General features: G+C 47.7%; 1 protein-coding gene across 1 annotated transcript; it reads left to right on the top strand.

Annotated features, from left to right (window-relative positions):
- The first annotated feature begins 229 nt into the window (after positions 1-229).
- Positions 230-22926, top strand: NSDHL (NAD(P) dependent 3-beta-hydroxysteroid dehydrogenase NSDHL). Its single transcript, XM_075322638.1, has 8 exons — positions 230-344; positions 3748-3795; positions 5073-5234; positions 5411-5557; positions 8604-8732; positions 16502-16644; positions 16887-16989; positions 22239-22926. The coding sequence occupies exons 2-8, from the start codon at positions 3775-3777 to the stop codon at positions 22572-22574; spliced, it is 1041 nt and encodes a 346-aa protein (XP_075178753.1). The 5' UTR covers positions 230-344; positions 3748-3774; the 3' UTR covers positions 22575-22926.
- The last annotated feature ends 1829 nt before the right edge of the window (positions 22927-24755 follow it).

The raw sequence follows: 24755 nt of genomic DNA, 5'->3' as shown, positions 1-24755 counted from the left end.
AGTAATTTAACCAATCAACGATCTGCAAATAAGTCCACTAAATTCTTATTGGTCACCTGTCCACGGTGTAACCAATAACAAGCAGAGTGTTGTTATGCAGAACGAGGCTCGGCACGCAGCACCATTTCCCGGCGCATACTCAGTGACGTTGGAGCTGGTTACCATGGGAGATGCTGGTGTCTTTTTTTATTGGTTGAGTGCGTGGCAGGTTAACCAATCAGATGCAGGCGTCTGCCCTCTGCTGATTCTCAGACCACTGCCAGGCGTGATGTTATCGGTTATACCGGGAGCACTGGCTGATCTCCAGATAACGGAGGGCAGCGGGCTCGGAGCACAGGGGACAGGTAAGAAAAGGCAGCAGCGCGAGGTACGAGTGCAGACATTTAAAGGGGCACTCCATTAAACATAGCACTGGAGATCCGGTCACTTACCCTAAGCCAGGAGAGTGTAGGCCACAGCGCACACGAGACAAAGACAATAGACAGATCTGCCATCAATGTGTCATCTCCGCAGCTCCAATGCCCAGAGGATGCACAGTGTGCACTGTACAGTTCATGATATATGTGTGTGTGTGTGTGTGTATATATATATATTTATATTGCACGTCTTCCATGCTGCTGTATATTTATATGTTTCTTCTTTTTGTTTCTTTTGTATTGTGCCTTACTAGTGATGAGCGGGCACTACCATGCTTGGGTGCTCAGTACTAGTAACTAGTGATGAGTGAGCACTACCATGCTCGGGTGCTCAGTACTGGTAACTAGTGATGAGCGGGCACTACCATGCTCGGGTGCTTAGTACTGGTAACTAGTGATGAGCGGGCACTACCATGCTCGGGTGCTCAGTACTCGTAACTAGTGATGAGCGGGCACTACCATGCTCGGGTGCTCAGTACTCGTAACTAGTGATGAGTGGGCACTACCATGCTCAGGTGCTCAGTACTGGTAACTAGTGATGAGCGGGCACTACCATGCTCGGGTGCTCAGTACTTGTAACTAGTGATGAGTGGGCACTACCATGCTCGGGTGCTCAGTACTTGTAACTAGTGATGAGCGGGCACTACCATGCTCGGGTGCTCGGTACTCGTAACTAGTGATGAGCGGGCACTACCATGCTCGGGTGCTCAGTACTCGTAACTAGTGATGAGCGGGCACTACCATGCTCGGGTGCTCAGTACTCGTAACTAGTGATGCTCGGGTGCTCAGTACTCGTAACTAGTGATGAGCGGGCACTACCATGCTCGGGTGCTCAGTACTGGTAACTAGTGATGAGCGGGCACTACCATGCTCGGGTGCTCAGTACTGGTAACTAGTGATGAGCGGGCACTACCATGCTCGGGTGCTCAGTACTGGTAACTAGTGATGAGCGGGCACTACCATGCTCGGGTGCTCAGTACTCGTAACTAGTGATGAGCGGGCACTACCATGCTCGGGTGCTCAGTACTCGTAACTAGTGATGCTCGGGTGCTCAGTACTCGTAACTAGTGATGAGCGGGCACTTCCATGCTTGGGTGCTCAGTACTTGTAACTAGTGATTAGCGGGCACTACCATGCTCGGGTGCTCAGTACTGGTAACTAGTGATGAGCGGGCACTACCATGCTCGGGTGCTCAGTACTGGTAACTAGTGATGAGCGGGCACTTCCATGCTTGGGTGCTCAGTACTTGTAACTAGTGATGAGCGGGCACTACCATGCTCGGGTGCTCAGTACTGGTAACTAGTGATGATCGGGCACTACCATGCTCGGGTGCTCAGTACTTGTAACTAGTGATGAGCGGGCACTACCATGCTCGGGTGCTCAGTACTTGTAACTAGTGATGAGCTGGCACTACAATGCTCGGGTGCTCAGTACTTGTAACTAGTGATGAGCGGGCACTACCATGCTCAGGTGCTCGGTACTTGTAACTAGTGATGAGCGGGCACTACCATGCTCGGGTGTTCGGTACTTGTAACTAGTGATGAGCGGGCACTACCATGCTCGGGTGTTCGGTACTTGTAACTAGTGATGAGCGGGCACTACCATGCTCGGGTGTTCGGTACTTGTAACTAGTGATGAGCGGGCACTACCATGCTCGGTTGTTCAGTACTTGTAACTAGTGATGAGCGGGCACTACCATGCTCGTGTGTTCAGTACTTGTAACTAGTGATGAGCGGGCACTACAATGCTCGGGTGTTCGGCACTTGTAACTAATGATGAGTGGACTCAACTCGGTACGTGAGTTGAGTCCGTTTGATCATCAATTGCTGGTTACAAGCACCGAGCATGGTAGTGCCCGCTCATCACTAGATACGAGTACAGAGCACCTGCGCATCGTCAGTCCAGTGGGCGGTCCTATTCAGTGATTAAAGGGGATCTGTCACCAGATTTTTTTTCTCCCCCATCTGAGAGCAGCATAATGTAGGGATACAGACCCTGATTCCAGCGATGTGTCACTTACTGAGCTGTTTGCTGTCATTTTGATAAAATCACTGTTTTCTCTGCTGCAGATCTAGCAGTTATACAGAGCTCATGAATATGCTGGACTACCTGTAGCACACAAAGTAGTCCTGTAATGATAATCTCCTGCTGATTAATCAGTGATTTTATCAAATCTACACTTAGAAGCCCAGTAAGTGACACATCACTGGAATCAGGATCTCTGCCCTTACATTATTCTGCTTAGGTGGAAAAAACCTGGTGACAGATTCCCTTTTATGGCTATGTGCCCACGGGGAAGTGTCCTGCAGATATATCCGCAGGAGCTCCCAGAAAACCGCACCACAACTGTTTCCATGCTGCGGAATGTCCTGCGGATATGCTGCGGTCATTCTGCATTGAGGATACAGGACCATGGCTTGGGCACTGCATCCTCAATGCAGAACAAGTGCTGCAGTGATCGGGGCCTTGATACTTGCCTCCATCACGCAGCACCTCGCTTTCCGGCTTTGTCTGTCAGTGTCTGCACTGTGCAGGAGAAGGTGGGCGGGCCTGAACTAGCTCCGGCTGTCACATGACCGGAGCTTGTGCAGGCCCCGCCCACCTCCTGCTTCTGGCTCCACCGCGCTCCTCTGCACCGGAGGAAGTGACTCCGGTGTCTGTTATCAAGGCAGGTAAGTATGTGACCCTGCTGAGAAATCCACAGGAATAATTCACATGCTGCAGATTTTTCCGCAGGGAAATCCGCGTTATTTCCGCTGCGGAAAAAATCCGCAGCGTGGGCACAGCAGTTCCAAAATGTCATAGAAATGGCTGGGGACTCACTACTGCGGATTTTTGAATCCGCGAAAAAATCGCGGCAAATTCCGAGAATTTTCCGCAGCGTGGGCACATAGCCTCACAGTCTTCACTGTATGAGTGTGCAGAGATAGCTGTCAATCACTGGGTAGCTCCGCCCACTGGACTCCTGCATACAAATACCTGGAACTTCAATGGATAATATATGTTCTACCCAATCTTTTCCCATAAACCTATGCGTATTTCTGCTCAGGCTTCTTCTACTTGCCGGGCCATACACAGACCGGACTGCATGTGCAATATCAGAGGTCCTCTGTAAACATTTGTCTTCTACGGGGAGGTTGACAAAAATTAAATATTCCTTGTTATTTTTGGGAGGGGTGAAGGATTTTTGTGATCAAAAATTCAGTGTAAGAGAAAATGGAAACCGCTGAAACTGCACCCATCAGATTGAGTTGCGCTCGGCTCTTCATGTATATTGATGATCTTTTTTCCTAAATTCTAGTGGATCCACATTTCTCGTTTTGTTTTTCAGGTGGAATTCGGAAAAAATATTTAGGAAATGGCAACCCGAATCCGACCCGTAAGTAGTGACCTGCCCTGGATTTATTACTATCTATTCTATTCATTTCTGCTATGTAATCTGAGAGAAGCATTATGAAGAGGCAGAGACCCTGATTCCAGTGATGTGTCACTTAAGCCGGCGTCACATGGTACGATATATCGGGCGATCTGTCGTCGAGGTCACGTCGATAGTGACGCACATCCGGCCTCGTTTGATATATCGTAGCGTGTGACAGCTACGAGTGACTGTTAACGAGCAAAAAAACTCACCTTATCGTTGCTCGTTGACACGTCGCTCATTTTCATAAAATCGTTCCTCCTTCTGCGCGCCGGTTGTTCATCGTTCCCGAGGCAGCACACATTGCTCCGAGTGACACCCCGGGAACGACGAACATCTCCTTACCTGCGTCCCGCCAGCAATGCGGCAGGAAGGAGGTGGGCGGCATGTTACGTCCCGCTCATCTCCGCCCCTGCGCTTCTATTGGGCGGCCGCTGTGTGACGTCGCTGTGACGCCGAACGTCCCTTCCCCTTCAGGAAGAGGATGTTCGCCGCCCACAGCGAGGTTGTTAGGGAGGTAAGTGCGTGTGACCGGGGTTAACGACTTTGTGTGCCACGCGCAACAAATTGCCCATGACGCACAATCGACGGGGGCGGGTGCAATTGCTCATGCGATTGCACGATCTACCGGTGCGTGTGACGCCGCTTTTACTAGGTTGTATTTTGCTGTTTGAATACAATCAGTGTTTTATCAGCAGTAGATTATCATTACAGGACAGGGTTTCATTCAAAATCTTTTACTATTTATCCTCTCTAACCTCTGTGTTGCTGATTGCAGAATGAGTCAACTTAGAATCTGTAAGTGAGCTCATTCGGCCTTTCCAACTCTTGTATCTGTTTTTGTTTTTTTTTTGGGGGAGGGGGGGGGGGTTTGAGCTTCTCAACTGATTATGACCTCAGGTCTCATCAAAGTTGAATGTGCAGAGAAAAAAAAAAAGCTAAAAATAATTTTAGCCCCAGATGCATATATTTAAGTAGAAAAAAAATATCACCATAGGTGGAAAACCCCTTTAAGGGAAATCTGTTTTTTGTTTTGTTTTGTTTTTTGCCCGATGTCTGAATGTCTGCACTCCTTGGGATATCTTAAAGTGCTCATGACCCCCCCCCCCCCCCATATACCTAAATACTCATGCACTCCGTCAGGTAGCCTTTTTTTCTATGTGCAGAGGTTTCCATGATGGACCATGATGCCCGATCCTGTACTCTGCTCACTAAGGACGTTCTTCTCTCTCTTCTAGGCCAGCAAGAAATGTGTCGTTGTCGGTGGTTCTGGTTTCCTCGGCCACCACTTGGTGGACCGCCTGCTGGATAGAGGATATTCGGTCAACGTCTTTGACATCCGTCAGGGCTTTGAGAATGAGCGAGTGCAGTTTTTTATTGGCGATCTTTGCAGTAAAACGGTAAGAAGAGCTAGATGTCTCAGCTGGGATGGGTGGGGGTCTCCGAGATCGGACCCCCACCGATCACTGATCACTAAGTAATGGTGCACCCCAGTGATATCCTCACTTATTGAGCCCCTTTTATTCACAAACCTTCCGTTGTGTTGGTTTTTATGATCTCCATGATCTTCCTGCAGGATTTGCTTCCGGCGTTCCAAGGTGTGAACATCGTCTTCCATTGCGCCTCGCCGGCCCCTTCAAGTGACAATAAGGAGCTGTTCTACAAAGTGAATTGCAGCGGGATGAGAACAGTCATCCAAGCCTGCAAAGAGGCCGGCGTTCAGGTGACTATAGGAATAAAGCAGCGTTCAGTACAATGAGATGTCCTGTGTCACTGCCGAAACAGAGGGCGTCTGCATGAGCAATTACAGGGACGCGCAGGCAGCATCAATGAGGGGCTTCTCTCCTCCAGCCTGTGATGTCCTTGTGTCACCGACATACTCAAGAAGATCTTATCTAAATATCCAATATGGCTCCAACCGTTCACACCATTCAAATTAAATCCATTTATACTTTTGGTAAATCGGACTTTTAGGTCAGAGTTTTAGTAGTGCTACTTCTTGATTTTACCTATTTAGCTACAGCTGCAGTGTAAAGCAATACATGGAGTGGCCTGCAGCTGCTAATTAATAGTTAACATCATTTAGTAGTGTTACCAAATAGGAATTCGGACATGCATTACTGCTAAGGAAATGCATTAAAAAATTGAGCCACTTCGTGTAAAAAAAAAAAGGCCAGTTTTATGTGAGCCCAGCAGCCAGCGTCAAGGCGTATCTCTGCTTGGTCCCTACCTGGTGCCGTCTACCCGGGCAGTAATGCATTTAGGTGGGAACCCAGCGTAAGAGATACGCCTTGACGCTGGTTGCTGGCCCCACATTAAACTGACTTTTTTTATGCGCTATGTGTCTCAATTTTTAAATGTCTTTCTTTAGCAGTAATGCATGTCCAAATTCCTATATTCAATGCCTGTATACTTTAGCATCTCAGAGTGCAGCTGTTTATTTGTTGGGATGTGAGTTTACACTTAAATTTTAAAAGGGGTAGCTCAAGTAGTAAACAACCCCTTTAAATGCCCCTTTACGACCCATGACGTGCAGTGTCCGTCATGCTCTGTCCCTCTGCCTTTGATGCAGGCTCGCACACCAAGCTCACTTCTTTCCCTGATATGCTTGGCCTCCCCTTCTTCGGGACTGCAGTAAGGTCCAATGGTGATTGGCTCTAATAATAAATCGCTGCCCCCCCCCCCAGTATAGTTAGGTCCCATTTTATAGACCTGTGTACAGTAACATGAGTCTTCCTATGTTTCTAGCATTTTTCTGTTTCTGATGCCATAACTGGGAATAGGACGGTTTCCCACAACCAGAAATTTCCCATGATGGCGGCCACACATACCTGAGCGCTGTAGTCATTTGGCACTGAAATTGTGATCTGTCATTTCTATACTATTTTTGTATGATTACTTGCGGTAAACTGAATACAACAGTTATTGTCTAATCACAGCAACCAGTCATGTCACAGCCCGTAGTACCTTATCCCAGCCTACCTCACATATTCAGACAAAACCTGGCCTTGCTGCCCTCGTGGTGCACATACCCGACTAATATGACAAACTGCCACAATTCTCAGAGAGCCTGAGAATTTACATCTACTTTTTTTCTTTTTTCTCCTTTGGGCAGTTCGTCTTTATTAGCATCCTGCCAGCACTATAGGTGTAGGAACATCCCTTCCTTTAATTACCAGCATACATTGCTTTTATCCCTGCCTAATAGCTTGCCTGGCCTGAACTGAAAGACAGCCTCACTATTATGCCTGTATGAAGTCTGCCAGACAGGAGAGCGAGAGCAGAGAGGAAATATCACTCTCCACTTCCGGTAATGGTCAGCACTTAAGAGTGAATTTTTTTTTTTTTTTTTTTTTTTTTGGGGTGCGGAGACCGCTTTTATTTTTAAATGAAGTGACTTGTAGATTATCAAATGAGTTCAAATTGTCGGAAAGTCCAGGGACCATTTAAATCCTCTTTTGCTTCCTCCCCGGCCCAGGAGATGTGGTATGATCAGACCATGTCCCTGTACGGTCAGACACAGCCATTACACAGTACACAGCAGGGGCACATATATAAGATTATATCAGCACAGGAACATTTTTTCCAAACACATCCAATTGTTGAAATTATTAATATTACAAGATCTATTGATTGAAATGAACTTTGTGGGAAAAACCCTTTTAATTCATAATATAGCTGACTTTGCTTTTCTGGCACAACTCCTTGTATTGTTATGTTTGGATGGATAATATCATATGTTTCTCAATGGGTGTTGAAAGTTCACACCTGAGTTTTTTGCCTTTCTGAATACCTGTCCTCTCTGGGTGGAGGCTGCTGGGAGTTCCCACCTGAAGGGACAGGTAGAGGTGTGGGGGATGACTAAGGGCAGAAGGCAAGGCCGTGTGATGTCAGCCACTACTGAATGGAGATTATCTGCTCACTGTGACACTAGGTAGCACTTACTGATCACTTGTGTGTACAAATGAATGAAGAGCCCGATGAGTGTGTGCGCCATCTGTTGTCTATGTCGGTATTACAGGACTCTCACAGGCAACATTCCACTACCTTTTTTTGCAAGTTAATATTAAATGTTAGTACTTAAAGGGGTTCTTCACTACTAGGACGCCCCCCTTGTAAAATAAAAATACTCCATGCTCACCTCCCAGACTGGTTCCATTCTAGCTATGTGGGCGCCCAGTTCACGTGATATTGTGCCTCTAGCACTTCCCGCTGCCTCTTGCTCCTCCCTCTTCCCTCTAGTGCCTACCTCTAGCTTCTCCCTCTCCTTCTGGCTCCCCTGGCTCTGGCTCTCCCCGCTCCCCTGGCTCTCCCCGCTCCTCTGGCTCTGGCTCCCCCGCTCCCCTGGCTCTGGCTCCCCCGCTCCCTTGGCTCTGGCTCTGGCTCCCCCGCTCCCCTGGCTCTGGCTCCCCCGCTCCCCTGGCTCTGGCTCTGGCTCCCCCGCTCCCCTGGCTCTGGCTCTCCCGCTCGCCTGGCTCTGGCTCTCCCCGCTCCCCTGGCTCTGGCTCTCCTGCCCCCTGCCGTTGTCATACAATCTCATCAGTAACAGCTGCCATCTCCTATCTAAGGAATGGGAAAGTCTTCACTGAATACAGATTTTACCCCAGAATTGAGACTTATGTTAATGACGGATCCATTCTGACAGAGAAATAAGCAGATTGTCTGATAAGATATATTGCAAAGTTGCTTATTTTCATGTGTACTAGTAATACTAATCCTATGGCATTCTATGGTTTTGAATTGATTTATATATTTTTTTCCCTCCTAAGAAACTAGTGTTGACCAGCAGTGCCAGTGTTGTATTTGAAGGCAAAGACATTAAGAATGGATCTGAGGACCTTCCATATGCCCATAACCCTATTGACTATTATACCGAGACCAAGATACTGCAAGAAAAGGTAAAACCGCGTTAGAAACTTCATGTTAAGAACAAAATTTGTTTTTTAGAGCTGTGTCGTAATACCAGGCACAGCCAAAGAGGGGCACTGTTGTTGGAGAAATAAATAGAGCCTTTTTGGTAATTCTAACAAAATGACCAGGCAACGAGATTTCCTAGGTTAGGGCAATTAGGCTATGTGCACACACTGAGCATTTGGTGCAGAAGTTTTCTGCTACAAATCTACACCTTCTGGCAGAAAAACGCACCAAAAATGAGATGCGTTCTTGGTACATTTTTTTTTTTTTTTTTTTTCTTACCATGCGTTTTTCATTTAATCAGTGGTTGGAAGGGCTGAAAAACGCACCAACGATTGACATGCTGCAGATCGTTTTCTGCATCAAATCTGCAAGGAAAAAAATAAGCAACATGTGCACAGGATTTCAGAATTCTCATTGACTTCACTGTTAAAAGGATAGGCATGCAGATTTGTGACAACTGCACCAAAAAACCCCATAAAAAAAACGCACTGTGCACACATGGCCTTATGCTTGCACCATGATTTGTGTGTTTGTGTGTATTATATGCATTGCGGAATATGTTAGCGCTATAACAATACAGATTAATATTATTTATTTAAAAAAAAATAGAAAGAAAAAAAAATATATATATTATATTATATTTTACATACTTTAAAGGAGAAAAAAAAACCAAAGAGAAAAATTGGATGAAAAATACCCTGAATAATAATGAATAAAATACTTTAAGTTAATTTTCCCACCAACAAAGTTAATTTTAATCAATAGTTCTTGGAATAATAATTTCCACAGTTGGGTGTTATATATAAAATGTTCCTGTGCTGAGATGATCTTATATATGTGCCCCTGCTGTGTAATGGCCGTGTCTGATCGTACAGGGACATGGTCTGATCATACTACATTTCCTGGGCCCGGGGAGGAGGAGTATACCGACATTACAGCATGGAATCGCAAATAATTCTTTCATTGAGGTAAAACATTTTTTAATAACAGACAGGGAAATGTTTTACCTCACAGAAAGATTCAGCTGTGATCCCATGCTGTAAGGCCCTGTGCGCACTAGAAAAAGGATTTTTCTTTTTCGCTCCTAATTGGGAGACCCAGACAATTGGGTGTATAGCTACTGCCTCCGGAGGCCGCACAAAGTACTACACTTAAAAGTGTAAGGCCCCTCCCCTTCTGGCTATACACCCTCCCGTAGGAGTACGGATTCCTCAGTTTTAGCTTTGTGCGAAGGAGGTCACACACGCACGCATAGCTCCATTGTTTTTAGTCAGCAGCAGCTGCTGACTATGTCGGATGGAAGAAAAGAGGGCCCATACAGGGCCCCCAGCATGCTCCCTTCTCACCCCACTGTATGTCGGAGGTGTTTGTAAGGTTGAGGTACCCATTGCGGGTACGGAGGCTGGAGCCCACATGCTGATTCCTTCCCCATCCCTTTTTACAGGGCTCTGGGTGAAGTGGGATTTACTGGTCTCCAGGCACTGAGACCGTGCTCCATCTACAGCCCCTGGAGAAGATGCTGGATTGGAGCGGAGTACATCAGGGACATGGCCCTGCTTCCTCAAGGTACTCTGTGTCCCCGTGCATTTCGCGCTCACACCGCAGCATGCTGGGTGTTGTAGTGCGCCGGGGACATCAGCGCTGCGGCGCTTGTGCCATGGCCTCATTTCAGCTTCGCTGAAGCGGGCACACTTTTGGGGAACGGTCGCGCCGGCCGCTGGGACTGCGGCGCGGCTGGCACTTGTGGTGCGCCGGGGACTTCAGCGCGGGCCGCGCTTTTACGGCGGCCGCGCTGATAACTCGAGTCCCCGGCTTTTGCGGCCTGGTTCCGTTCGTTCCCGCCCCCAGACCTGCCAGTCAGGAGAGGGGCGGGACGCTGGTCAGTGCATCAGCGCTGAGGGCTGGAGTCGTTTTACATACTCCAGCCCTCACAATAGGCACAGAGGGGACACTGTTTCCCGCACTTTTGTTTGGGAACTCCCACGGGCCGCCCCTCTCCACAGACGCCGGCAGCCATTCCTGCTGACACGCTGAGCTGCAGAGGGGAGCCGGGGAGACCCAGACAAGGAATTCTGCGCCTCTTACCCGCTATTCAGCGGGCGGTAAGCAGCCCTCCGGGCTCACCCCCTCTTGTGCCAGTAGTAATCTTAGTATTTTGTTCCTGCAAATACTTTGTACTGCATAGCGCTGGTCGCCTTTTGGCTATAGACTCTCTCACATTGCAGAGAGCCAACAGCATGTCGTCCACAAAACGCAAGGGTGCCAAGGCACAGACATTATATGCTTCCTGTACCGCATGTGGGACTTTTCTACCGGCAGGCTCCAATGACCCCCATTGTGTGCAGTGCTCGGCCCCTGTGGCACTTGCACAGCCGGGACCTCCGCTGGACGTGACCCAGGGTGTACCACCTGTGAATGCTGTCCAAGTGACAGGAACTGAGTTTACAGCTTTTGCTGACAGAATGTCTCTCACTATGTCACAAATTCTTGACACATTGCGGGCTAGGCCTGTACTTCAGGCCACGGACACTGTGCAATCATTGCCCCCTGGTCCCCCTCAGCTGAATTACTTCCAAGCTCCGGGACGGGCACATACACCTCAGGGTGAAGACTCTGACTCGGACGATGGTCCCAGGCAACCTAAGCGGGCTCGCTATGAGAGGCCTTCACATTCATCTCAATGGTCAGGATCCCAGCGAGATGAATCTATGGGGGATGAGGCGGACGTAACTGATCAGGATTCTGATCCTGGGACCGCTCTCAATCTAGATACACCAGATGGTGACGCCATAGTTAATGATCTTATAGCATCCATCAATAAGATGTTAAATATTTCTCCACCAGCTCCTCTTGTAGAGGAGTCAGCTTCGCAGCACGAGAGAATCCATTTCAGATATCCCAAGCGTACATTAAGCACTTTTCTGGACCACGCTGACTTTAGAGACGCAATCCAGAAACCCCACGCTTATCCGGAAAGGCGTTTTTCTAAACGGCTTAAAGATACACGCTATCCTTTTCCCCCTGAGGTGGTCAAGGGTTGGACCCAGTGTCCAAAAGTGGATCCTCCAATTTCCAGGCTTGCAGCTAGATCCTTGGTTGCAGTTGAAGATGGAGCGGCACTTAAAGATGCCACTGACAGGCAGATGGAGCTCTGGCTGAAATCCATCTATGAAGCTATTGGAGCGTCGTTAGCGCCATCTTTTGCTGCCGTATGGGCACTCCAAGCTATCTCAGCCGGGCTTGTGCAAGTCGACTCAGTCACACGTGCATTTGCCCCGCAGGTAGCACCATTGACCTCGCAAATGGCGGCATTCGCGTCGTACGCGATTAATGCTGTTCTTGACGCTACAAGCCGTACGGCAGTGGCGTCAGCCAACTCCGTTGTTTTGCGTAGGGCCCTGTGGTTGAGACATTGGAAGGCAGATTCTCATTCCAAGAAGTGCTTAACCAATTTGCCTTTTTCTCGTGACCGATTGTTTGGAGAGCGTTTGGATGAAATCATCAAACACTCCAAGGGTAAGGACTCATCCTTACCGCAACACAGACAAAACAAACCCCAACAGAGGAGGGGTCAGTCTGGTTATCGGTCCTTTCGAGGACCGGGCAGGTCCCAATTTTCCTCGTCAAAAAAGACTCAAAAAGATCAGAGACGCTCAGATTCTTGGAGGTCTCAGTCACGCCCAAAAAAGACAGCCGGAGGAACCGTTGCCAAGACGGCGTCCTCATGACTTGCAGTCTCCGATTCCCACACCCTCGGTCGGTGGGAGGCTTTCCCACTTTGGCGACATTTGGCTGTCACGCGTCAAAGACCGTTGGGTGAGGGATATTCTGTCTCACGGGTACAGGATAGAGTTCAGTTCTCGTCCGCCAACTCGTTTCTTCAGAACTTGTCCACCACCAGACCGAGCCGATGCTCTGTTGCAGGCGGTGGCCGCTCTAAAGGCGGAAGGAGTGGTGACCTCCGTCCCTCTTCAGGAACAAGGTCACGGTTTTTACTCCAATCTGTTTGTGGTCCCAAAAAAAGACGGATCGTATCGACCCGTCCTGGATCTAAAGTTGCTCAACAGACACGTAAAAGTCAGGAGGTTCCGGATGGAATCCCTACGCTCCGTTATAGCCTCAATGTCTCAAGGAGATTTTCTAGCATCAATAGACATCAAAGATGCGTATCTCCACGTGCCGATTGCGCCAGAGCATCAGCGTTTCCTACGCTTCGTCATACACGACGAACACCTGCAGTTCGTAGCGTTACCCTTCGGTCTGGCAACAGCCCCCCGGGTCTTCACCAAGGTCATGGCAGCAGTAGTAGCTGTCCTGCACTCGCAAGGTCACTCGGTCATCCCGTATCTAGACGACCTGCTTATCAAGGCACCCTCTCAAGAGGCATGCCAACACAGTCTGAAAGTGGCACTAGACACTCTCCAGAGTTTCGGGTGGATTATCAACTTTCCAAAGTCTCATCTAACCCCGACCCAATCACTGACTTATCTTGGCATGGAGTTTCATACTCTCTCAGCGATAGTGAAGCTTCCACTGGACAAGCAGTGTTCGCTGCGAACAGGAGTGCAATCTCTCCTTCAGAGCCAGTCACACTCACTGAGGCGCCTCATGCATTTCCTAGGAAAGATGGTAGCAGCAATGGAGGCGGTCCCGTTCGCGCAGTTTCATCTGCGCCCTCTACAATGGGACATTCTACGCCAATGGGATGGGAAGTCGACGTCCCTCGACAGGACTGTCTCCCTCTCTCAGACTGCCAAGGACTCTCTGCGTTGGTGGCTTCTCCCCACCTCATTGTCACAGGGAAAGTCGTTCCTACCCCCATCCTGGGCAGTGGTCACGACGGATGCGAGCCTATCAGGGTGGGGAGCGGTGTTTCTCCACCACAGGGCTTAGGGGACGTGGACTCAGGAAGAGTCCACCCTGCAGATCAATGTTCTGGAAATCAGAGCAGTCTATCTTGCTCTGCGAGCCTTCCAACAATGGCTGGAAGGCAAGCAGATTCGGATTCAGTCGGACAATTCCACGGCGGTGGCGTACATCAACCACCAAGGGGGAACACGCAGTCGCCAAGCCTTTCAAGAAGTCCGGCGGATTTTGACGTGGGTGGAAAGCAAAGCGTCCACCATATCCGCAGTTCACATCCCAGGCGTGGAAAACTGGGAAGCAGACTTTCTCAGTCGCCAGGGCATGGACGCAGGGGAATGGTCCCTTCACCCGGACGTGTTTCAGCAGATCTGTTGCCGCTGGGGGACGCCGGACGTCGATCTGATGGCGTCACGGCACAACAACAAGGTCCCAGTTTTCATGGCACGGTCTCACGATCACCGAGCGCTGGCGGCAGACGCCTTGGTTCAGGATTGGTCGCAATTCCGACTACCCTATGTGTTCCCACCTCTAGCATTGTTGCCCAGAGTTCTCCGGAAAATCAGGTCCGACTGCCATCGAGCCATTCTCGTCGCTCCAGACTGGCCAAGAAGGTCGTGGTACCCGGATCTGTGGCATCTCACGGTAGGCCAACCATGGGCACTACCAGACCGTCCAGATTTGCTGTCTCAAGGGCCGTTTTTCCATCTGAATTCTGCGGCCCTGAACCTGACTGTGTGGCCATTGAGTCCTGGATCCTAGCGGCCTCAGGTTTATCTCATGAAGTAGTTGCCACAATGAGACAGGCTAGAAAACCATCCTCAGCTAAGATCTATCACAGGACGTGGAAGATATTCTTAGCTTGGTGCTCGGCTCAGAGGGTTTCTCCCTGGCCATTTGCATTGCCAATTTTTCTTTCCTTCCTGCAGTCTGGGTTGGAAAAAGGTTTGTCTCTTAGCTCTCTTAAGGGTCAAGTCTCCGCGCTATCCGTATTCTTTCAGAAGCGCTTGGCACGGCTTTCTAAAGTACGCACGTTTCTCCAAGGAGTTTGTCATATCGTTCCTCCTTACAGACGGCCATTGGAACCCTGGGATCTAAACAAGGTTCTCATTGCTCTCCAGAAGCCGCCTTTCGAGCCTTTGAAAGAGGTTTCCCTTTCTCGGCTTTCACAAAAAGTGGTTTTTCTTGTGGCGGTCACGTCTCTTCGTAGAAGTGTCCGAGCTAGCGGCGTTATCTTGCAAATCTCCCTTCCTGGTGTTTCACCAAGACAAGGTAGTACTGCGTCCAATTCCAGAGTTTTCTCCCAAGGTGGTTTCTTCCTTTCATCTCAATCAGGATATCACTTTGCCATCTTTGTGTCCGCATCCAGTTCACCAATTTGAAAAAGGTTTACATCTGTTGGACCTGGTGAGAGCACTCAGGATTTACATTTCTCGCACGGCGCCTATGCGCCGTTCTGATGCGCTCTTTGTCCTAGTCGTTGGTCAGCATAAGGGATCGCAAGCTTCCAAATCCACCCTGGCGCGGTGGATCAAGGAACCAATTCTTCACACATACCGTTCTGCTGGGCTTCCGATTCCATCTGGACTGAAGGCCCATTCTACCAGAGCCGTGGGTGCGTCCTGGGCATTGCGGCATCAGGCTATGGCTCAGCAGGTGTGCCAGGCGGCTACCTGGTCGAGTCTGCACACGTTTTCCAAACACTATCAAGTGCATACCTACGCTTCGGCAGATGCCAGCCTAGGTAGACAGGTCCTTCAGGCGGCGGTGGCCCACCTGTAGGAAAGGGCTGCCTGACAGCCCGATCACGAGGTATCTTTTTACCCACCCAGGGACTGCTTTTGGACGTCCCAATTGTCTGGGTCTCCCAATTAGGAGCGAAAAAGAAGAAGGGAATTTTGTTTACTTACCGTAAATTCCTTTTCTTCTAGCTCCAATTGGGAGACCCAGCACCCGCCCTATTGTTCTTAGGGTTTCGTTTTTCGGGTGCACATGTTGTTCATATTGTTTCTTAAGTTCTCCGATCTTGTTATCGGATTGAATTTGTTTTTTGAAACTGTTATTGGCTTTCCTCCTCCTTGCTTTGGTACTAAAACTGAGGAATCCGTACTCCTACGGGAGGGTGTATAGCCAGAAGGGGAGGGGCCTTACACTTTTAAGTGTAGTACTTTGTGCGGCCTCCGGAGGCAGTAGCTATACACCCAATTGTCTGGGTCTCCCAATTGGAGCTAGAAGAAAAGGAATTTACGGTAAGTAAACAAAATTCCCTTCTTCTCAAATTTCTTGAGTCTGAAAGATTAACGCTCTAGCGTTCAAAAAACGCACCAATAACGCACCGAAAATTGCATGCGTTTTTGATGCGTTTTTTTCCGCAGGTTGGTCCCTGCGTTTTTTTTTTTTTTTTTTAACCATTATCTATGGCAAAAAAACGCAGCTACCTGCAGAAAAAAAGTGACATGCTAAATCTTTTTCTCAAGAAATTCTGCAGAAAGAATGTTCTTGAGTAATAAAACGCAGTTTTTTTTCCATAGGTTTTGCTGGGGAATGTCTGCAGAAAGGTTACAACCATTTTCTCAAATTTCTGCAGCAAAAACGCGGGTAAAAATGCAGTGTGCGCACAGGGCCTAATACTGTATATTCTGTATAATGTCTGTATACTCTTTTACATCCTCCCCGGCCCAGGAGATGTGTTATGATCAAACCATGTCCCCGTACGATCGCATGACACGACCAGGTCTCTAGGGGCGGAAGGATCATCGAGCCGAATCGCACTCGGCATTTTATGTACTTACTACGTCACACGTCAGGAAGGGGTTAAACACATCGTTAAGAGGTTAAACCAAGAACGTGTTAATTCCCATATTATTCCTGCCGTAATCTGTTGCAGGAGGTTTTGGCATCGAATGACCCAGCGAATAATTTCTTGACGGTGGCCATTCGCCCCCACGGTATATTTGGCCCAAGGGACCCGCAACTTGTTCCTATAATGTTGGAGACAGCAAAAAGCGGGAAGATGAAAATCATGATCGGGTAAGTGGTGATGTCCGTGCCAGCCTAAACTCCTACCATGCTCGGGGCCTTTATTATTACACAGGCCTTGTTGTCCATAGCAACCAATCAGAGCTTAGAGAACATTTCTAAAACTGCTCTGGAAGAATGGAAGCTGCTCTGTGATTGGTTGCTAAGGGCAACGAGGCCTGTTTTTCTCACTAGACCATTTTCATAGTTATATTTCTTGTCTTTTCATTTTATCACTTTGTACATTGATACAGAAATGGGAAGAATCTTGTGGATTTTACATATGTGGAGAATGTTGTCCACGGCCATATCCTGGCAGCCGAATATCTACAGAAGGACTCTCCTCTTTGTGGAAAGGTACGCTTTATGTTCATAGATGTGTGCTATACATTATATGCAGTGTGAAAGGTGGGGCAGAGCCGAATTCATCCTAAAAAAAGATGTCAGGAAATAGCCTATTGTTTTAAATCATTTTTTTGCGTTTAAATGTAACTTTTAAAATATGTTGGATAATATCGCTATCCATTGACTATGTTAAGTAAATAAAAATCTGAAATATTGCGGGTTTTTTTTCTTTTTCTTTTCATACTGAGCACTAGGTTTTATACTAGCCTCATACTTCTTATTCGACTGTTCAGCAGCCTCATTATCATCACAGACAGGATTTCAATGTGCCATGATTGGAGCATGCACAGATGTCTAGTTTTCTTTATAAATCTCCTCCCAATAATAATTTAGTATAATTTTTGGAATTGTTTCACTTTTTTGGGGAGAAAATGTATTCCTACTGGCATCTCAACAGCCATTTATAGTATGAAGCTCGCTGAAGTGACAGGCACCTAAATAATTAAGTCACAAACCGTTCGGGTGCATTTCCGCCTATAGCAGGGGCAGATTAAGGCTACAATTTCTAACATAAACCATAGTAAATTTATAGTCCTTTCTGATAAGCACCTTCTATTTTCCAAAGAGTCGTCATCAAGCTCTGCGGGGGAGAAAAAAAGCCCTGAAAAAATGTGCAAACTATTGTTCAAACAAGGCATAAAACGAAATTAGAAACTTGCAGAAAGTTCTGTACTACTATTAATGAATTCCCCCTTTAATATTTGAATAATATGTTACAAGCTGAGTAATTTACCGTATTTTTTCTTAACCATATAAAAGGCTAATATTTGCATTTATTTACTATTGTCTGTATTTTTGTTTTTTTTTTTCATCTTTTTCACAAGAATAATATATGGTGTATAGAGAGTATTGAAAATAACATTGAGCGTGGAGCAATATGTACCATGCTTTTAAAAATGCATTATAGAAGATATCTAAACCCAGCACTTATATTTTAGTGGACAACCCCTTTATCAATTATCCGCAGGATAGGTGGTAACTAGTGATGAGCGGGCACTACCATGCTCGGGTGCTCAGTACTCCGTAACTAGTGATGAACGGGCACTACCGTGCTCGGGTGCTCGGTACTCCTAACTAGTGATGAGCGGGCACTACCGTGCTCGGGTGCTCGGTACTCGTAACTAGTGATGAGCGGGCACTACCATGCTCGGGTGCTCAGTTCTCGTAACTAGTGATGAACGGGCACTACCATGCTCGGGTGCTCAGTACTCATAAGAATCAATCAGATGTTCAGATGGGTGTGACTCTTGTACCGAGTATAATGGAAGTTATTGGGATCTCGAGCATTTTCCCCTAAAATCTTCCCTGAAAAAAAACGCTTGAGGTGCTCATTGACTTCCATTATACTTGGCACACAAGTCTAGCCCATCTGAGCTAGTTACAAATTTCGAGTATCCTGGTAGTGCTCGCTCATCACTAGTTACGAGTACTGAGCACCCGAGCATGGTAGTGCTCGCTCATTACTAGTTACGAGTAGGGCTGAGCGGGCCCGGGCTGTAAATGTCCGGATCCGTGCGGTTTCAGCACTATTCCCGGGCCCGGGATTCTGGCAGCACGATCCGGAACCGGCATTTAATAAAAAATGAAAAAAAAAACAAACAATAAATAAATAGCGTTTCATACTTGCCAGACTCTGTCATGGCGGCACACTTGCTTCCGGGTCGCGCTTTCACTTCCTGTGCTGTCACACAGCTTTCCATGTTTTCCCCGCCCACCGGCCGTCCTCTCAGCTGTGATTGGTTCCTGGCTGACACGCCCCCCAGCCTGTGACAGTGTCTGCCGTGCAGTCATCGCTTATCGCGGTCAGTACTACGATGCACTCAGAGCGGGTGGTAGTGCTCTATGGCTGCTCGCTCTAACATGTAGCAGAGCTGAAGCGACGTGGGACTTCTCCTGTGGATTACGTCGGAACTGCAGGGTGTTTGGGGGTTAATAAAGTGGTGAAGGAGGAGTGTTTTGTATTTTATTTCAAATAAAGGATTTTTCTGTGTCTGTGTTTATTTACTGTCACTTTACTGTTTGTGTGATGCAGGTATCTGACAGACGCCTGTGCCATCACACAAAGCTAGGGTTTAGCAGCAGCTATGTGCCCCTGCTAACCCCTGCTATTACCCAGACTGGCACCGCATCACGCCAGCGGGAAGAGCCGGTATCGCGCATCTAACAGACGGTTGCGGATTGAGTATATACCAGCCCCCGACCAGCGTGTTATCTTGGCTCTTGGCTGGATGTGAAGATAAGGGGGACCGCACATCGTTTTGTTTTTTTTTTTTTTTTGATATATATATATATATATATAATATATATATATATATATATATATATATATATATATATAAAAAACGCAAGCTTTTTTTTTTTCTTCTACGTCGCAGTCACACTTGTGAGCAACCCCCGCGAGTCTGACATCACAGAACAGCTGCATACTTCTGACAGGAGCGTGCATGTGTTTCTAGGTACATGCACGCTCATGTTCAGACAGCAGCAGGCTGTACCGGGTGATGTCAGACCCGCACGAGTCTGACAGCGCATCACCGGCACTGCTGCACACTTCTCACAGGAGCGTGCATGTGTTTCTAGGTATATGCACGCTCATATTCAGACAGCAGAATATGGTGTAAAAATCCCAGCATCAAATTTGCATCCCTTGGCCCCCAAAAGTAAAAAAAAAATTAAAAAAAATTCTGCCACAGGTGGAAATTTGGTGCTGAAAGCTGCTGCAGGCGATTTCAGCACCAAATGGGCACCTCCTGGCAAAAAATCGCGGAAAAATAACCGCGGCAAAAACCGCGGCATAAAAATTGTGTCAAAACACCGTGATTTTTTTGCCAGGAGGTCTAGAATGGATGCAGGAATATGGTATAAAAATTTCAGCACAAAATCTGCATCTCTTAGCCAAAAAAAATGCGCTTTTTCTGCTAGGAGATGCAGGTCTGTGAACTCAGTGACCTCCACCTGAGGTCAGGTTACCTGCGATTGCAGATGAAGGACCGTGGGAACCTCCAGCTGTGACCGCAAATAACCTGAGTGACGTCGCCGCTCATTGTGCAGCTCATTCATTCTCTGGAGCTCAGAGCGGTCGCTCGTGCCGCTCTCTGTGATATTCAGATGTAGCAGAGCTGAAGCAGCGTGGGACGTCGTGTGGATTACGTCGGAGCTGCAGGGTGTTTGGGGGTAATAAAGAGGTGAAGGAGGAGTGTTTGTATTTTATTCCAAATAAAGGATTTCTCTGTTTATTTACTGTCACTTACAGGTTTGTGTGATGCAGGTATCTGACAGACGCCTGTGCCATCACACAACCTAGGGTTTAGCAGCAGCTATGTGCCCCTGCTAACCCCTGCTATTACCCCGACTGGCACCGCATCACGCCAGCGGGAAGAGCCGGTATCGCACACCGGTATGTTGCATCTAACAGATGCGACATACCGGACGCTGTGGGCTGAGGATATACCAGCCCCCGGCCGGCGTTATCTTGGCTGGACGTGAAGATTAGGGGGACCGCACGTCCTCCTCCTTCTTCCTTTTTTTTTTTTTTTTTTTTTTTTTTTTTCTTATTTTCACCGGAATCACAGGTGTAAGGGGCTCTGGCAGCACCCGGCAGCCTCGCACGTGTGACTCCGGGCACTGGATAAACAGCACAGATACTGCGCGATGGCTGGGGCTGCAGCCGGGCGCTATAACTGTGCTGCCGCGTGTGTTTACCACCGTGACTGACAGTGCACTGCTTTCCTTGCCCACCGGCCGTCCTGGCGCCTGTGATTGGTTGCAGTTAGCTGACACGCTGACACTCAGGATAGGGGCGTGTCTTTCTGCAACCAACACACGCCGGTGGGCGGGGGAAAACCATGAATATTGAATTGTCGGCTCCGGAAGGTAACAGCGTGACCCAGAAGGAGTGTGTCGCCATGACAGCGCCTCGGTGAGTATGCCGCGCTCGTTCCCAGCCCCCTAGCCCCCCCACAAACGTTTTAACCCTCCGGATTCCGGTCCCCATTGACTTATATGGGCACCGGATTCTGGAGCGGATCGAACTTATTTTTAAGTCTGTTAACGACCCGCCGGCCCCGGATTATTGCCTTCCCGCTCAACTCTAGTTACGAGTACAGAGCACCCGAGCATGGCAGTGTCCGCTCATCACTAGTTACGAGTACAGAGCACCCGAGCATGGCAGTGTCCGCTCATCACTAGTTACGAGTACAGAGCACCCGAGCATGGCAGTGTCCGCTCATCACTAGTTACGAGTACAGAGCACCCGAGCATGGCAGTGTCCGCTCATCACTAGTTACGAGTACAGAGCACCCGAGCATGGCAGTGTCCGCTCATCACTAGTTACGAGTACAGAGCACCCGAGCATGGCAGTGTCCGCTCATCACTAGTTACGAGTACTGAGCACCCGAGCATGGTAGTGTCCGCTCATCACTAGTTACGAGTACAGAGCAGCCGAGCATGGTAGTGCCCGCTCATCACTAGTTACGAGTACAGAGCACCTGAGCATGGTAGTGCCCGCTCATCACTAGTTACGAGTACAGAGCAGCCGAGCATGGTAGTGCCCGCTCATCACTAGTTACGAGCACTGAGCTCCCGAGCATGGTAGTGCCCGCTCATCACTAGTTACGAGCACCTCAGCTAAATTAATCCTATACAACAAAAGCTTTGCCCTGCAAAGCTTTTTCAGGAGCCGTCACTTAAAAAAGTGTCGGCTCCTGCAACATCTACGGGGGGTTCACACATAGGTCTGTTTGCAACTGCAACCAGAAGAAACAGAAAAAGATAAAAGCAGAAATGGAAACTGAGAGGAAGCATGAAAAATACGAAATGTAGAAGGGAGAAGGTGCGGGAGACACAAAACGTGGGACATTGACAATACATGAATGCCTGGCTCTGTCAAAGTAATCACAGGGTCCACATGCATCGCCAATGGAGACCTAAGATGTATGGGTCGTTAGCCAATGTCACCAAAGGTGTTTGCATGAGAGCTAAGGCTTCCGGTATGATGGGATCTTTTATATTTATTTTCATTAATCACATATTTGACTTTTTGCTAAACTTTTCTTCACATGGGGGAAGATGAAAGCAGCCAGGCTATGGGTGTATAGGATGCTTTAGTACGTTGGATATTTGTTGGATCAGGATGAAACCCAATACATTTTTTAACTGATGCATATATCGTATGCAGTGCTGATGTATACATCTTCTTTTAGGCATACCATATCACAAATGATGAGCCCATTCCCTTCTGGACATTTGTTTCTCGGATTCTGGTCGGCCTGAATTACGATGCCCCGAAGTACAAGATTCCCTATTGGTTGGCTTATTACCTGGCTCTGTTCGTCTCCTTTTTGGTGTTCATTGTGAGCCCACTTATCAAAATTAAGCCGACTTTTACACCCATGAGGGTCGCCCTGGCGGGAACTTACCACTATTACAGCTGTGAGCGGGCCAAGAAGGACATGGGCTACAAGCCAGTGGTCAGCCTGGACAAAGCCATAGAGAAGACTGTCCAAAGCTACCCACATCTGCGGAGGGCAAGTCAGTGAGAAGACGTCAAGGAGGAGAAGATCCCTACAACTGAAGTAGTGAAATTAATAACCAACGGTGAATCTGACCTGGCGTCCCCTCGATTGATTAATTTTGCCATTTTGTATGAAAATATGAGAAAATATATGAAAAATAAAATAGTCGTGTAGAATTAAAAATCTCCGTAATCAATTGATCGATAAAACTAATGGTATAAATGGGTTAGTAAAGCCAACGTTCGTTCTTCAGAATTAAATCCCAGACTTTTCAATGCCGTTTCTTTGCTCTTGTCGGTAATTTGTACATGTATATTGAATGTAACATTCCTAAATAATGCACTGGAAATTGCTAATAAAACAACTTTGTGATGTAGTTTGTGCATTTTGTCACTTTTACGTTTGTTTTATTTTTTTATATATATTATATACTGTATATGTATACACAGTATACAGTTAGGTCCAGAAATATTTGGACAGTGACACAATTTTCGCGAGTTGGGCTCTGCATGCCACCACATTGGATTTGAAATGAAACCTCTACAACAGAATTCAAGTGCAGATTGTAACGTTTAATTTGAAGGTTTGAACAAAAATATCTGATAGAAATTGTAGGAATTGTCACATTTCTTTACAAACACTCCACATTTTAGGAGGCCAAAAGTAATTGGACAAATAAACCAAAGCCAAACAAAATATTTTTATTTTCAATATTTTGTTGCGAATCCTTTTGGAGGCAATCACTGCCTTAAGGCTATGTGCGCACTTACCGGATTTTTCGCGGATTTTGCCGCGGATTTGCTGCATGTTTCGCTGCAGAAAATGTTCATAACATCTCTGCAGTGAATCACCAGCAAATCCTATGGAGAAGAAAAATCCTGTGCGCACTGGGCGGAATTTGACAGCTGCATGTTTTGCTGCGGGAATCCCGCAGCAAAAACAAGTGCATGTCACTTCTTTTCCGCACATCGCTGCGGGATTTCACTCCATTGACTCAATGTTAATCATGAAATCCCGCAGGGAATAACGCAGGCAGCAAATTCTGTGCGGTTCACTGCGTTTTCCTGCGTTATTCCCTGCGGTATTTTGCGGTTTACCTCCGGTAATGTGCATCACTTGCTTGCGGTTTTGCAGGGAAGTGATGTCATTACAGGAACAGGAAGTCGTGCAGAGTAAACACACACACATCAGACACAGAACACACATCACAGACATAGAACACATAGACACAGACACATAGAACACACATAGAAAACAAACGAAATATAGAAAACAAAGCACATGGGCTCCGCTGCATATTTACCTTCCAGCCGAGGTAAGCACACAGCGGCGGCCCGGTATTCTCAGGCTGGGGAGGGAGAGGGGCAGGGGTAATGTCCCCCGCCTCACTCCCCCTCCCGCAGCCGAGAATATCAGCCGCAGCTGCCCCGGCACTGTCGCATGCATTATGCGGCACTGCCGGCGTGTCCTCGGCTCTTCTTGCCACCGTGTAGCAGTGGTGACAAGGTAATACAAGGGGTTAATGGTGATGGGGGACCACCGCCATTAACCCCAGGCTTGATCATGGCAGCGTCTATGTGACAGCTGACATGATCAACCCGTAAGTAAAGTGAAAAAAACACAGACACCGAAAAATCCTTTATTTTAAATAAAACCAACAAGCCTCGTTCACCATTTTATTAACCCCCCCCAAACAAAGCTCCGGCGTAATCCACCGCTCCGACATCCACAGCTCCGGCTCCGGCGTCCTGCACTGCTGACATCCAGCCGCGACTGTCACAGACACAGGCTGAATGCAGCAGACAGCAGAGGTAATTACCGGTCATTTCCCACGGCCGGTAATGTGAACTCACTGCCGACCGTGGGAAATGCAGCGATCTGTCCTCTATCTATCCCTCTATCTATCTGTCTGTCTATCTATCTATCCCTCTATCTATTCTTCTGTCTATCTACTATCAGAATTAAATGTATTTTTTTTTTTTCTTCAATGTGCTTTATTGCATTGAATACAATAAAGCACATCCCAACCCGCACGCGGCAAAACCGCGGCAATTCCGCGAACAATACCGCGGTAAAGCCGCGGCAAACCGCGTGCGGTTTTCGGGTGCGGTTTCCCGCGGTTTTTTACCGCGGGTGCGGTAATCTTTGAGAGGATGCGGAATTTTCTCAAGAAAATTCCATTTCCCAGTGCGCACAGAGCCTAAG

Source organism: Anomaloglossus baeobatrachus, chromosome 9 (genome assembly GCF_048569485.1).
Source record: "Anomaloglossus baeobatrachus isolate aAnoBae1 chromosome 9, aAnoBae1.hap1, whole genome shotgun sequence".
Taxonomy (NCBI): Eukaryota; Metazoa; Chordata; class Amphibia; order Anura; family Aromobatidae; genus Anomaloglossus; species Anomaloglossus baeobatrachus.
Note: the sequence above shows the minus strand (reverse complement) of the source record. Positions and strands in the feature narration are given on the sequence as shown.